This window comes from Salvelinus namaycush, chromosome 10 (assembly GCF_016432855.1).
Source record: "Salvelinus namaycush isolate Seneca chromosome 10, SaNama_1.0, whole genome shotgun sequence".
NCBI lineage: Eukaryota > Metazoa > Chordata > Actinopteri > Salmoniformes > Salmonidae > Salvelinus > Salvelinus namaycush.
Window position 1 is genome coordinate 15,169,119 of NC_052316.1, and position 15,275 is coordinate 15,184,393.

The following is a 15,275-nucleotide window of genomic DNA, read 5'->3' on the forward strand; positions in this document are numbered from 1 at the left end:
TACTATTTAACAAAAAATCATGTCATATAAAATATATTCACCCCACCCAGTATTGTAATCAAAACTTACCAGAAAGCATGTAGTCCTTGGCTCACACAGTGTAGGCTCAATAGCATCTCATTAGTGTGCAAGATCTTGAGAATCAGCTGTACATGTGATGGAAGAATGCACTGTGCATGCAGAGGGTTGCAATTCCATTGAATTGGGGATAGTTTAACCAAAATACCTAGAATTGCCTTGTGTATCCCATAAAAAAGGTTCACTGTTATAAGCTAACTTTTTTTGATGAATTTAAGCAAAATTCACTGGAAAGTTTCCGACCCTTTGCAACACTAGGCACTATAAAACAGGTGTGTTTGTGTGTTGCCACATCAGGAACTTTCATTTAGACTTCCAGACAAACCTGCACTTCATTTACCACCAAACTACCAGATAGGATCAGGACACCGTGTGGCTATGTCAGACTATCAGGCCATGACAATCTCCCACTGTGTCGCAACAACCAGTAAGTGTTGGGCTTCAGTTCCGTTTAAATTCAGAAGGAATTTTTAAATAGGTCGCCTGTATGGTATATTATGTACAGCTGTTTGATGGATAGCGACCCTATTGCTAAATCTATCCATTCAGCATCTCAATAACATCCATAAATATTAACAAAGAATTTCCTCCATCCAAGACTACTGAGTCAGTGTGTGTTTTTGGTTCTACACCCCTTGTGGGGACCAGTAGTCCTCACAAGGATAGTAAAACAATGAAAATTAGGCCAAGTGGGGACATTTCGCTGGTCACCACAAGGAAAGACTATTTTAGGCTTAGGGGTTAGGTTTATTGGTCAAATTTAGGATTATGTTAAAGGTTAGGTGTCCCGTCAACCGGACAGTTGTAAATCATGCAGTGCCTTGTGTAATGATCACAGATTTTAGAGAAACAACAAATGTCGGTACATATAAGTGTTTATATCGGCTGAAAGCTTAAGTTCTTGTTAATATAACTGCACTGTCCAATTTACAGTAGCTATTGCTGCGAAAAAATGCCATGCTATTGTTTGAGAAGAGCTAACAACCCACTTTCACCACGATAGGTTTGATAAATTCACCTCTGAAGGTGAAATGTGTACTTAAATCAGAGCAAGATTTCAGAATGTATCATCCAAAGGGTCCCAGAGATAACATGAAGTGTCTTTTTGTTAGATAAAATCATTTTTCATATCCTAAAAAAGGTCCATATTGAATGCACGATCGATTTTGTATTTCCACTCGTTCAATTTGCAAAGAAAGGAATCTGAAAATCTAACCCTAAACGTTGTTTCAACCAGTCAAATCACATTCGTATTTATTCCTCAGAGATTCTAGAACGTAACCAAACTTCACTATATCATTAGGGGTGTAGTATATCCTATAGGACACCAAGTTTGGTCAGAGCGACGCCTTCATGGCACGCCGATGACGCAGGCGGTCTTCACTTGATCAACTGTAACTTTGTCAAATAAGCACCAATCGGGGTCAAACAAAGCTAGCTAGATAGTCAATGAGCTGGGCTTTACGGGAGTATCTGTAAAGCTGGGCTTTACGGGAAACCCTGTATCTGTCGCAAAATGTACCTGCTAACCTTGTGCGACAGCAAGCCTTTTTCTTTGGGACAAAAATTATAAGAATATGGAGAGTTATGAAAACTAGTTGTTTTGCAAATGTTGAACTTACAATATGGCTACTAACACTGGAAAAGCTATATCAAAGTATACAGATGACGATATTCTTGCAGAAAAATGTAATGTGAATGTCTCCTTCACGATTTGCCCAAATGTACCTGGGTGACTTCACAATGTCATGTAGTTTGCACACACTGCTGCCATCTTGTGGACACCATCGGAATTACAACCAGAGTGAGGGTTAGATGAGGAACCTTTGTGTTGCATTTCAAAGACGGTGGTAGAAAAACAAGTTTTTTTTTCTTTGTATTTTCTTCTACCAGATCTATTGTGTTATATTCTCCTACATTCAATTCATATTTCCACAAACTTCAAATTGTTTCCTTTCGAGTGGTACCAAGAATATGCATATCCTTGCTTCAGGGCTTGAGCTGCAGGTAGTTAGATTTGGGTATGTCATTTTAGGCTAATTTTTTATTTTTTTTATTTTTATTAAATATATATAAAAAAAAAAAAAAAGTGGCTACCCCTATGAAGTTTTAAAGGGAAAATGGGATTTTTTTTAATGGGAATCAATTGTTTGGTCACCACAAGGATAGAAAAACAAAGGTGTGCGTGTGGCGAGTAAACAGAGTGCTGGAGACCGACCCATTCACATACGTGAATCGCTCTGAACAGAAATGTGAGGGAGAGGCTGAGGCTAAATCAACCAAGACTCTCTCGCTGTCCCACAGGACTCAAATCAACTGTGTGGAAGTAACTTAATTTTAGCCACTGTAAAAAAAATATGGTCTAAACATATGTCAATCAGATCAACTCTTTGGACTCCCCAAGGTACTACCTCTGGCAAAGTACGTACCCCAACTAGCTAAAAATGCCAACATCGGCCCAATGTCTCGCTTAACGTCAATGTGCAAAACCGATGTCAAAGCTGACGTGCATACCTATATAACGTAGGTAGATGACGCAAAGAGAAATAGTGCTACATGTGCAACACAGCATTCCTAACCTAGCCCACAATGTCTGCTGTGTGGATTTAGCAGTCAACAAGTCGAACAGTCATTTGAAAGAGTAAGAACATTTCAGCGAGACAACGCAAAAGGCGAAATCCATTAACTTCTTTGATATAGGGGGCAACATTTTCACTTTTGGATGAATTGCATGCCCATAGTGAACTGCCTCCTACTCTGTCCCAGATGCTAATATATGCATATTATTATTACTATTGGATAGAAAACACTCCCAAGTTTCTAAAACTGTTTGAATTATATCTGTGAGTAAAACAGAACTCATTTGGCAGCAAACTTCCATAGAGGAAGTGAAAAATCTGAAAACGAGGCTCTGTTTCAGGGCCTGCCTATTCAACTGGCTTTTATTTATCGATATGCATGCACTTCATACGCCTTCCACTAGATGTCAACAAGCAGTGGAAGGTGGAATGGGGTGTCTAGCTTGATCTGAGGCCGAACAAGAGCTTTTGGAGTGACAGGTCCGGTATTTTCTTTGTCTTCGACGGCGTGTGAGGGACCTCGACATTGTCTTCTGAAAAGCGTTCGGTATACACGGCGAATATCTCCGGCTCTGATTTTATTTGATACATATGATAATAACATCATAAAGTAGGTTTTTTCAACCCAGTTTTATCAGTTTATTCAACGTTTATTGGGACTTTGAGTTTTCCGTTCTTTGCGCCAAGAGAGGATGGGAATGTTCGCAACCTTGGCTAGCATTGTGGCGCAAATTCGACAGAAGAAATGGACATTCTAAAACCAAACAACGATTTATTCTGGAAATAGGACTCCTTGTACAACATTCTGATGGAAGCTCAGCAAAAGTAAGACAACATTTATGATGTTATTTCGTATTTCTGTGTAATATGTTGATGTCTATTCTCCGCCGTGTTGGTGAGCACTGTCTCACAATAACCCAAGCTGTATGTTGTGGTAAAGTTCTTTTTTTTTTAAATCTAACACGGCGGTTGCATTAAGAACCAGTGTATCTTTCATTTGCCATACAACAAGTATTTTTATGGAAAGTTTATGATGAGTTCTTTGGTCAGATTAGGTGAGTGTCCAAAATATCTCCGGAGATTCTGGTGAATCGTTGCTACGTATTCACAATGTATAACCAGGATTTGTAGCTATAAATATGCACATTTTCGAACAAAACATAAATGTATTGTATAACATGATGTTATAAGACTGTCATCTGATGAAGTTGTCCAAAGGTTAGTGATTCATTTTATATCTTTTGCTGGTTTTTGCGAAAGCTACCTTTGCGGTGAATAAATGCGTTTGTGTGTTTGGCTATTGTGGTAAGCTAATATAATTCTATATTGTGTTTTCGCTGTAAAACATTTTAAAAATCTGAAATATTGGCTGGATTCACAAGATGTTTATCTTTCATTTGCTGTACACCATGTATTTTTCATAAATGTTTTATGATGAGTATTTAGGTATTTCACGTTGCTCTCTGTAATTATTCTGGCTGCTTTGGTGCTATTTTTGATGGTGGCTGCAATGTAAAACTATGATTTATACCTCAAATATGCACATTTTTGAACAAAACATAAATTTATTGTATAACATGTTATAAGACTGTCATCTGATGAAGTTGTTTCTTGGTTAGTGACTAATTTTCTCTCTATTTTGTCGGTTTTGTGAAAGCTACCTATGCGGTGGAAACATGGTGAAAATATGCGGTTGTGTGTTTGGCTATTGTGGTTAGCTAATAGAAATACATAGTGTTTTCGCTGTAAAACATTTTAAAAATCGGAAATGATGGCTGGATTCACAAGATGTTTATATTTCATTTGCTGTATTGGACTTGTGATTTCATGAAAATTATATTATATGATATCCCTGTCCCGTTAGGGTAGGCTATGCTAGTCAGCTTTTTTGATGAGGAGGATCCCGGATCCGGGAGGGTGATGAAGTAGAGGTTAAACTCATCGCCTATTCAATTCCCTGTAATATATGGACCTGTGTGCACTTCCTACGCCTTCCACTAGATGTCAACAGTCTGTAGAACGTGGAATGAAGCTTATGCTGTGTTGTGGGGCCGGATGGGAGGGGAATGAGTCAGTGGTCTGGCAGATTGCCAGTTCCTGGTCACGCGCTTTCCTCATAATATCGCCTTGCGTTCCATAACTTCTACAGACATGAAGGAATGCTCCGGTTGGAACGTTATTGGATATGATAACAACATCCTGAAGATTGATTCTCTACTTTGACCAGTTTATTCTACTTGTAATATAACTTTTTGAAGTTTTCGTCCGACGTTTGCCTGCATCTGCGCGAGCGTTTGGACACATGTACTACACATGCTAGCAAAAGTAGCTACTTGGACATAAGTAATGGACATTATCGAACAAAATAACGATTTATTGTGGAACTAGGATTCCTTGGAGTGCATTCTGATGAAGATGATCAAAAGTAAGGGAATATTTATGATGTAATTTCGTATTTCTGTTGACTAACATGGCGGAGAAATGTTGTTAAATCTGAGCGCCGTCTCAGATTATTGCATGGTGTGCTTTTTACGTAAAGTTTTTTTTATTTTTTTTTTTAAATCTGACATAGCGGTTGCATTAAGAACAAGTGTATCTTTAATTATATGTAAAACATGTATCTTTCATCAAAGTTTATGATGAGTATTTCTGTTATTTGGCGTGGCTCTCTGCAATTTCTCCGGATATTTTGGAGGCATTTCTGAACATGGCGCCAATGTAAACCGAGATTTGTGGATATAAATATGCACATTATCGAACAAAACATAAATGTATTGTGTAACATGATGTCCTATGAGTGTCATCTGATGAAGATCATCAAAGGTTAGTGATTCATTTTATCTCTATTTCTGCTTTTTGTGACTACTATCTTTTGCTGGGAAAATGGCTGTGTTTTTCTGTGGCTATGTACTGAGCTAACATAATCGTTTGGTGTGCTTTCCCCGTAAATCCTTTTTGAAATCAGACACGTTGGCTGGATTCACAACATGTGTAGCTTTAATTTGGTCTCTTTCATGTGTGATTTCATGAAAGATTGATTTTTATAGTAATATATTTGAATTTGGCGCGCTACATTTTTTCTGGCTTTTGGCCAAGTGGGACGCTACCGTCCCACATATCCCCGAGAGGTTAACGCCAAGATAATGGAATTCATTGCACTTGACAGTCAACCGTGCTCTGTCGTGGATGATGTTGGCTTTCGCAGACTGGTCGAGCACCGGTACACACTACCAAGTAGGCACTATTTTTCCGATGTTGCCACTCGGAGTTACAGTATTGTTGAAACTCACATCCTTGAGCTACTTGCTATGGGCGTCACTGCTATTAGCTTCATGACTGGCATTTGGACCAGCGATGTCAGCCCCATGAGAATTATGAGTCTGACAGAACAGTGGGTCGACGAGGTTTTCGTACTGAGGAAAGCCATATTGCATGCTCAAGAATGTGCTGGTTCTCATACCGCTGCTTCCATTTCAATGGCATTTGAGAATATGTTTGAAAGAAACATGAACACACCCCTAGCTCCATTCGAATAACTGACATATCGGTACATCAAAAATGTCATATCGGTACATCCCTAATAATTAGATCACCTGGCACCATGCGTCGCAATAGTGAGTGACTCACAAGGCTCCGGTCTCTCGTCATTGTGTGGTTGTAAAAAGACACCACGTGACTGGGGACTGCCGTAAGCTTCATAATAACGTGACAGGTGAAATGAAGAAAGCAATGTTCAATTTCCTAACATATTGACTACAGGTATTTAAAAAGTAGCTACAAATACTAAAATGTATTAGAAAAAACGGTATTGAAATTCCATTCCGTGACTATTTCCAAAAACCCCGGGATACAGTATACCGCCCAAGCGTAGTCAAAATCAAATCTTATTGGACGCGTACACATATTTTGCAGATGAGATTGCAGGTGCAAGCAAAATAGTTATTTTTCTAGCTCCAACAGTACAGTAACAATACAAAATAGGGTTGAGCGGCATCCAAATTTTCATACTGTCCTCCTCTCATCCTAGGATTTACGGTATTACTGGCTAAGTACACAAGTGGGTGCCAAAAAACACAAAAAAGCCCATTGGGTGTCTATTACCAGAGTGCTAACGAAATTATCACAAGTAATAGCGAATTTCCATGGAGGTTCCTAGCTAAATATGCTAACTAGGGCAACGGGCCTGCCTGCACTAATCGGAGAAGACGGGCCAAGAACAGAGAGGAGAAAAAAACAAGGAAATCAATAGATAGCAGTGGCAGCTGTACAGATAGCTCATCCAAAGGGCTGACTTCTCAAACACGTCATAAAGCCAACAATATGATGCCCCGTCACCTTATTAATTCAACCAGTTACTTAGATAAGCGAACCCTAAGTTTAACTTGCTAGTTAACGCATAATTCTTCATTTTTCACGCAGGAAAAACGCATAAGAAATATCTTGATGCTTTTCGTAAACGTAGATCTAAAATGCTTCTTAATGTATTTTCTTCTCGGCATCAGACTCATTTTGTGCTTCAGTTGCACTTCACTCGGATGAGAATTTACAGGTGGGCATTCTATCAGAAAGCGTTTTGACAACTGATGTGTAGCTACTTTTCTTCTGTACTTTTCTTGGTGTAGCCAGCCTATTTTTCTCCAATAAAATGCAAGATTAACTTTAAAAAAAACATTAGGAAATGTAGCTGGCTACATTCTATATTAAACATAAATATGATGGCCATGCATAGTTTTTGCAAAAAAGACCTTGGTTTTTCATGTGTGGCTGCCAGCCAAATAGCGTTGCATTTCTGTTGTCATCTGATGAAAATGAAGCCATTTTCTGCCAAACGTGTTGCACTAATGTGTTTTCTGTTTAGGAAAATTATAGTTGTATGTCCCTGATCATTCTAAAACTTTTCTGACATTTTCAACCTCTCCCTGACAGTCTGTAAACGCCTACATGTTTCAAGCAGACCACCATAATACCTGTGCACAAGAACGCCAAGGTAACCTGTCTAAATGACTATCGCTCCATAGCGATAGGCTGGTCATGGCTCACATAAACATCATCCCAGACTCCAAGTCACATACTGCCCCAACAGATCCACAATCTGGCCATAATGGCCATGTACTCATATAATCCCCACCTGGCACAGCCAGAAGAGGACTGGCCACCCCTCAGAGCCGGGTTCCTTTCTAGGTTCCTTCCTAGGTTCCTGCCTTTCTAGGGAGTTTTTCCTAGCCACCGTGCTTCTACATCTGCATTGCTTGCTGTTTGAGGTTTTAGGCTGTGTTTCTGTATAACCACTTTGTGACATCTGCTGATGTAAAAAGAGCTCCATAAATACATTTGATTTCATAGATGACGCAATCTCTATTGCACTCCACGCTGTACTCTCCCACCTGGACAAGAGGAACACCTATGTGAGAATGCTATTCATCGACTACAGCTCAGCGATCAACACCATAGTGATGAGCTTGGATGGTACTAAGGTCAGGACCCTGGCACTGAACGATCCTGGACTTGCTTAGTCCCCTCCTGTACTCCCGGTTCATCCACGACTGACGGTGGTGGTCCTGATAGCTGACGACGATGAGAGCCTATAGGGAGAAGGTCAATGACCTGGCAGTGAGGTACCCGGGCAACCACCTCTCCCTCAACGCCAGCAAGACAAAAGGATCTGATCGTGGATGACAGGAAACGGTGGGCTGAGCACTCCCCCATCCACATCTTGGCCGCAGAGCAATCTGGGACGATGTATAGCAAGTTGTGTTTGGAGTGAATAGTGGAGCGAGTAGTTAAACTCATGAGCTATTCTATCCTCCTTTATAGGCTATTATATATTTTATATGAGTGTATTGACCAATGGCCTGTACAGGTCCGGACTGATGCACTCTTTTTTTTAGCTCTTCACGGAACACACCGACTTACTGAACTTTTTAAACGTTAAGCTAGCGCTGCTAGCTGTGGATAGCCTGCTTTGTTTTTGGCATTATGCCAACCGTCGGCCATCCAATGGATATCAATGGCAACCATTGACTGTCCAATGCTACCACTGAAATGTTCACTAACCAGAGGGACAGAGTAGAAGTCAGAACAGTGTTATGTCTGTAAAAAGTGCCTTTGGTCTGACTGGCTGATTTAAGATATCGGGCGGCTGCAGGACGTTCGCCGGTGAGCTGAAGCAGAGCCTCGATGAGTTAATTAATGTAGCTAAAGCCCAAGCTAAAGATATTTAGGAGCTGAACATCTCTCGCCCAGGGTGGTGGAGAGTTGTGCGATGTCGCTCTCCCTCACTTCTTGAAGCAGGTGGCTTGTTCAACTAGAAACTGGGCAGAGGTGGTTAGGTGAAAGGGCCCAAAGGTGCTGCAACCAGGCGGTCCATTCCTGCCTTGGAGGATCCACTCTGCCTGGCAAACAACTTTGCACCGCTAGAAGTTGACTGTCCACCCCCAGGAATCCGCTCTGGTCCTGGAGACCCCGATGCCAGGCAAGTGATATCCAACATTACAACAGGACGACAACAGTCCCTTTACTCATGTCCACTCATCTAGCCCGCCTTCAGCTGGCAGCTAAAACTGAGTGCTAACATTGAAAAGGTAGTTAAAAAAGTGATGGGATATCAGTCCTTGCCCCGAAACAGGTAACCCGCATTGAGTCTTGTACTAATGAACATCCTCCTTCGAGGCATAGACCAAATGGCACAGTTCTAAGCAATTTTGTATGTATACCATTTCAAGCAAACCACACAGCTATTTCATATAGAGGGTTACCTAATGATCATAGCACGTTTGTGTTAGAGACTCCCTCTGATCTGAAATCCCGCGGCTGTGACCTTGGACTTATTCATGTAAATGTCAGAAGTTAGATTTTTATTTTATTGATCTTACTGTAATTCAGGCTTCTCAAAACTAACATTGACATTTAGATAATTACTCAGACTTGGTTAAGAAAGTGTGCTAGACTGATGCGTCTCTGAATGGATATAATGTTTATAGGTCTGACAAAGGTGGGGGCGTTGCCAAATTCATAAAGAACAACTTGAATGTTGCTGTGTGCATTACCACCTCTGTCCCCAATGCACAATTAACGTTAGTGGGAGTTTATCACCGTCCCTCAGCCCTCCCAATTGCTCTTAACAAATTGTCTGACTTGCGGTATAAATATGCAAAATCTGAATTATTAATATTGGGTGATCTTAACTTGGATTGGTTGATGCCAGTATCAGATAGTACAAATATCTTTGTCTGATCCAAATTTAACACAACCAACCCGCCCCAAGTTAAAACACCATTAAAAACCTACTCTTTTGGATATCCTGACAAACACCCCTCATATGTATAAAGCATATGGAATCTTTGCTAACGAGCTCAGTGACCATTATCTCACTCCTATATTAGAGATACTAAGCTACCTAAATTGTGTCCACGCATTATTACTATGATACATTTTAGAACTTTCAATGAGCAACCTTTCCTGTATGACTGGGAGGGTGTGTCCTCTAGCGATGATTCAGATCAGGCCTTTAAATGTTTTACCTCTCTGTTTCACACTGTTGCAGATAAGAATGCCCCATATAAAAGAGATTAAGGCTTAAGGACAGATCTAACCCATGGTTCACATATGAATGGTCTGAACGATTTCGTGAAGGAAACTTAGTTTGGGCTAAGGCTAGATTTACTGATTCTACCTCTGACTGGCAGTCCTTCAGACATTTGAGAAATGTCTTACCCTAGTTAGAAAAGCAAAGTCTAAATACTTCTTGAATTGTGTATCTGAGAGTGGTAGATATCCAGCCAAATTTCAGAAAATTGTAAAATCTTTATTAGAAAAAAAAAACAGCCCCTTCACTGCCCCAGCAGGTTTGACAGCCTCTGGTTCCATAACAGACAATGGTTTCTGAAAATACATAAAGTTCCACTAGAGTTCTTGATTCACCTCTAAACAGATAGCAGAGATACCAGGCACTCACTTTTTTTCTTCTTAATTTGAACAAATGTATGTAAATTAGGTACTTTAAAAAAAATGGTGTAAAAAAACAGGAGCCGATTTGCTTGATCCCTTTCTACTGCAGCTTTCTGCCCCCATCATTGTAGAACCTTTGATCCACATGTTTTATTAAACAATTGCTTCTGGTGCTATCCCTAATATCTGGAAGGTGGCGCATATGTCCTCACCCTTCACAAATGTGGATTCCTTCTGACTTGGTTAACTAGTTCAGAAATTGGGTGCTATCTTGCCTGGCAAAAATGTTCAAATCACTAGCAAACTCTGCTAATAATATTTTTTACTTCAAATGATATTGTTAATGTGTACCAGTCTGATTGTAGACCTGGACACAGCATCGTTTCAGCAGCTACGCTTGTCTTAAATTATACATTCAATTGCTTAAAACATAGGTCTATAAATATGGCAGCACAGTGATTCCCATCTGAGAAATAATGTCTCAATGTGTTTGTGTCCATATGACCGATTCTGTTGGACCAAACCTCAAATGCAAATAACGAGTTGAAACGGCTTGTTGTCAGAGGAAGAAGTGATCTTTCATCTTTGTTGTGAGTGGCAGGGGCTTAGTATATGATTGGGAAGGTGAAAACAGCACAGAAGCAGCGAAGGCGACGAGACCAAAAATAAAACATGAGAACAAGCAGACAAACGCTCATAAAAATGTAAACATGATTCTTGTGATAGAGGCATGTGGAATTTTGCGCTAAAACATACATTCTAATTAATCAAATTATTTCAATATATCACCCAGCCCTATACTAGCTTACTTTAATAAAGCACCTGTGGGGGGAAAATGCGACAAAGATTAGATTGAAGAAGCTTGAGACCACTACCAGTGAACTGAATGCTGACTAAACTGCTAACGTCATTTGTGGAATGCTTTCAAGGAAAAATCACCCAAAGAGCAAGGAGGAGGGAAAGCAAACTACATCATTGGTTAAATCAACACCGGGTAGGGATTAGAGGTTTTGATTACGTACTGAGTCTCTTCGCCATGTGCAATGGGGGCAAACTGAATGGAGAAAATGCTGTAGAAGCACTGAACTCATTTAACCAGGGGAATCATATCTGTGTACAGAACTGGCCAAGCCAAGGCCTTTTAGGGGACACAATTGCCAGTGTGCGCACAATGGAGGTTTGGGGTTAGGTGCTCGTGTGTGTGTTTGTCTGAGAGGTGGGGGTTAGGTAGCAATGTGAGGCCAGGGAAGGGCCCGCTGCCTGATGTAGAGATAACCTCCATCCTCCCCAGCGAGGGCGACGCCAGCCAGCCAGTCAGGCAGTCCTCCACAGGAAATTAAGGAGATTTAATAAAAGGAACTGAAGTCCACCAGATTTTAAGACAGGCAAATGCAAAACAGGACAAGCTGCTAAATATTACACTCAATACGCATTGGTACTTTGACTGGGCCTTTATTGTTAGGGGCACTTTTGAATAATGTATTTGACAGCAGCCTTGTTAATTTGGGTTTAATAAGCCCTGTGTAACAGGGCAAATGATATCCCTTACTACTACAAAAACAAAGAGCACATATGGAGGACTATGTCACTGACACAGTGATGGCCAAGTAGAGGTATTATTAACCTTTGCTAAGAGATTACATGCATTGAGACACTCATGTGATCTCACATGTGTCAGTGTGTGACAGAAAGGGTTCCACACATCACATGTAAAACAGCAGAGGGGAGGGTAAGGTACGAGAGGTGATTGGTTACTTACTGGTTTCCAGATTGCATAGGGCAGTGTGAGCTGTAGCCTCCAGACTGCTGTGAGAATGATCCCCAGGAAGCAGAAGGATACATAGAACTCTGAAACAGAGAAGATAAAAGGTTCATTAGTTAATTATGCCTAAGAAGACTCAAACACAACACTATATGCAACTAGATATCATAGGGTCATAAACGCTTTGCATTTATATTGTCAAATTACTTTGTCAGGAATCATATAAAAGTTCTCTGCATTCATTAAGTTTAAACCTCTGTGACAAGGTGTACCATTTTCCCTCAAATTACATTGGTGAATATAGTGCTTTTATTTTCACCAGTGCATTTCACAGAGTGCCATCGAGAAAACAACCAGAGTGCTATTGGGCAAACCATTTACCATGTCTTTGTTCCTCTGGGTCTGAGAAACTAGATCGTGCCAGCAACTCCTGAAGAGAGACAGATGATGCCTTGCACTAGTTAATACCTGAACCTGTATCAGGCCCTGCATCAGTCGAGATAACTGTCACCACAAAGATGTCACTGTACCAAACAAAATGGCAAACCGTCTAACACATGACAGCCATTTCTTGTGTTCCAGGTTCTGGTTATGTTAACGTGTCCTAAACCACCATGACAATATTTTGTATTTTGTTAGTATACCCATTAGCTGTTGCGAAAGCAGCAGCTACTCGTCCTGGGGTCCGCACAAAACATGAAACATTACATAATACATTAATTGACAAGAAAAGCACATAATTGTAAAAACGGCACAAATAACCTACATATCAATATCTAGGCCAAATAGGGGAGAGGCGTTGTGCCGTGAGGTGCTGCTTTATCCGTTTCTTGAAACCAGGTTTGTTGTTCATTTGAGCAATATCAGATGGGAGTTCCATGTAATAATGTCTCTATATAATACGGTAACCTTTCTTGAATTTGTTCTGGATTTGGGGACTGAAAAGTCCCCTGGTGGCATGTCTGGTGTGTGTCAGAGCTGTGTGTAAGTTGACTATGCAAACAATTTGGAATTCAACACATTGTTACTTATAAAAATAAGTGATGCAGTCAAGTCTCTCCAACTCGTAGCCAAGAGAGACTGACGTGCATAGTATTTACAGTGCATTTTGAAAGTATTCAGACCGCTAGACTATTTCCACATTTTGTTAAGTTTCAGCCTTATTCTAAAATTGATTAAATCTACACACAATACCCCGTAATGACAAAGCAAAAACAGGTTTTTAGAAAGTCCGGGCTCTGGCTGGGCCACTCAAGGACATTGAGATTTGTCCCGAAGCCACTCCTGCATTTTCTTGGCTATGTGCTTAGGGTCGTTGTCCTGTTGGAAGGTGAACCTTTGCCCCAGTCTGAGGTCCTGAGCAGGTTTTCACCAAGGATCTCTGTACTTTACTCCGTTCATCTTTCTCCATGATCCTGACTAGTCTCCCAGTCCCTGCCGCTGAAAAACATCCCCACAGCATGATGCAGCCACCAGACGTGATGCTCGGCATTCAGGCCAAATATTTAAATCTTGGTTTCATCAGACCAGAGAATCGTGTTCAGGTGCCTTTTGGCAAACTCCAAGCAGGCTGTCATGTGCCTTTTACTGAGGAGTGGCTACCCTCTGGGCACTCTACCATAAAAGGCCTGATTGGTGGAGTGCTGCACAGATGGTTGTCCTTCTGAAAGGTTGTCCCATTTCCACAGAGGAACTCTGGAGCTCTGTCAGAGTGACCATCGGGTTCTTGGTCACCTCACTGACCAAAGCCCTTCTCACCCGATTGCTCAGTTTGGCCAGCTCTAGGAAAAGTCTTGGTGGTTCCAAACTTCTTTAATTTAAGAATGATGGAGGCCACTGTGGTCTTGGGGACCTTCAATGCTGCAGAATTATTTTTGTACCATTCCCCAGATCGGTGACTCGACACAGCCCTGTCTCGGAGCTCTACAGACAATTCCATGGCTTGGTTTTTACTTTGATAACTGTGTGACCTTTTATAGACAGATGTGTGCCTTTCCAAATCATATCCAATCAATTGAATTTACCACAGGTGGACTCCAATCAAGTTGTAGAAACATCAAGGATGATCAATGGAAACAGGATGTACCTGAGCTCAATTCCGAGTCTCATAGCAATGGGTCTGAATACTTATGTAAATGTGTTTGTTTCTTTAATATAAATTGTAAAAAATTTATCTGTTTTCACTTTGTCATTATGGGGTAGTGTGTAGATAAGGATTTGTTTTAATTTTTTTTAATCAATTTTAGAATAAAGCTGTAACATAACAAAATGTAGAAAAGGGGATGAGGTCTGAATACTTTCCGAATGCACTGTATATTAAGCCCTCTGATTACAATAACATTATTTGCATACTATAATATAGCCTATATTATGGAGCCACATTTGCTGGAATAATATTGGCACATTGTGCAGCCATTTATTATTAGCATATTATGTTGCCACATTTTCCTGGAACTTTTGAGTTTACCAAATAGGTGGATGTGTAAACGTGTAGTGTGTGTGTGGGTGCGTGCATACGACGTACCTCCATATTGGAAGAGGCCACTTCGAACATGCTGCTGTCCAGCTGCGGCCCCTCTGGGTGCAGGTAGTTCTCCCCGTCCATGGCCAGTGAGGGTGACGGGAGTGTGGGCATCAGGCTGCAGGCTGACACATGACCCCTGACCTTCACTTATGTATCCTGGCTGTGTCTTACAGCGCTCCTACTAATGCCCAGCACACTCCATCACCTGGAGAGAGCGAGACATGGGGTTCAAGTCAAATTATTCATATTCTAATGACAGTTTTTACACAGGAGCATGTCAATGTGTTTTTCTCACAGTAGTGTGGTCAAAAACTGTATAATTGCCTAAAACCTCTAATGCAGTTTTGAATCAACAGCATAAACCAGGTTTTTGCAACTTTGAAAG

The 15,275-nt window shown here is 40.8% G+C and overlaps 1 protein-coding gene across 2 annotated transcripts in view; it reads right to left on the reverse strand.

Moving 5' to 3' along the window:
* The window catches only part of LOC120054750 (protein strawberry notch homolog 2-like), a 118,158-nt gene that overhangs the window by 70,268 nt on the left and 32,615 nt on the right, over positions 1-15,275 (reverse strand). For both annotated transcript variants that reach the window (XM_039002323.1, XM_039002322.1), the window contains exons 2-3: positions 14,891-15,095; positions 12,364-12,452 (exon numbers count right to left, since the gene is read on the reverse strand). In XM_039002323.1, coding sequence (XP_038858251.1) covers positions 12,364-12,452; positions 14,891-15,001 — 200 coding nt within the window. In that variant the 5' untranslated portion in view covers positions 15,002-15,095. The remainder of the gene's footprint in view (positions 1-12,363; positions 12,453-14,890; positions 15,096-15,275) is intronic.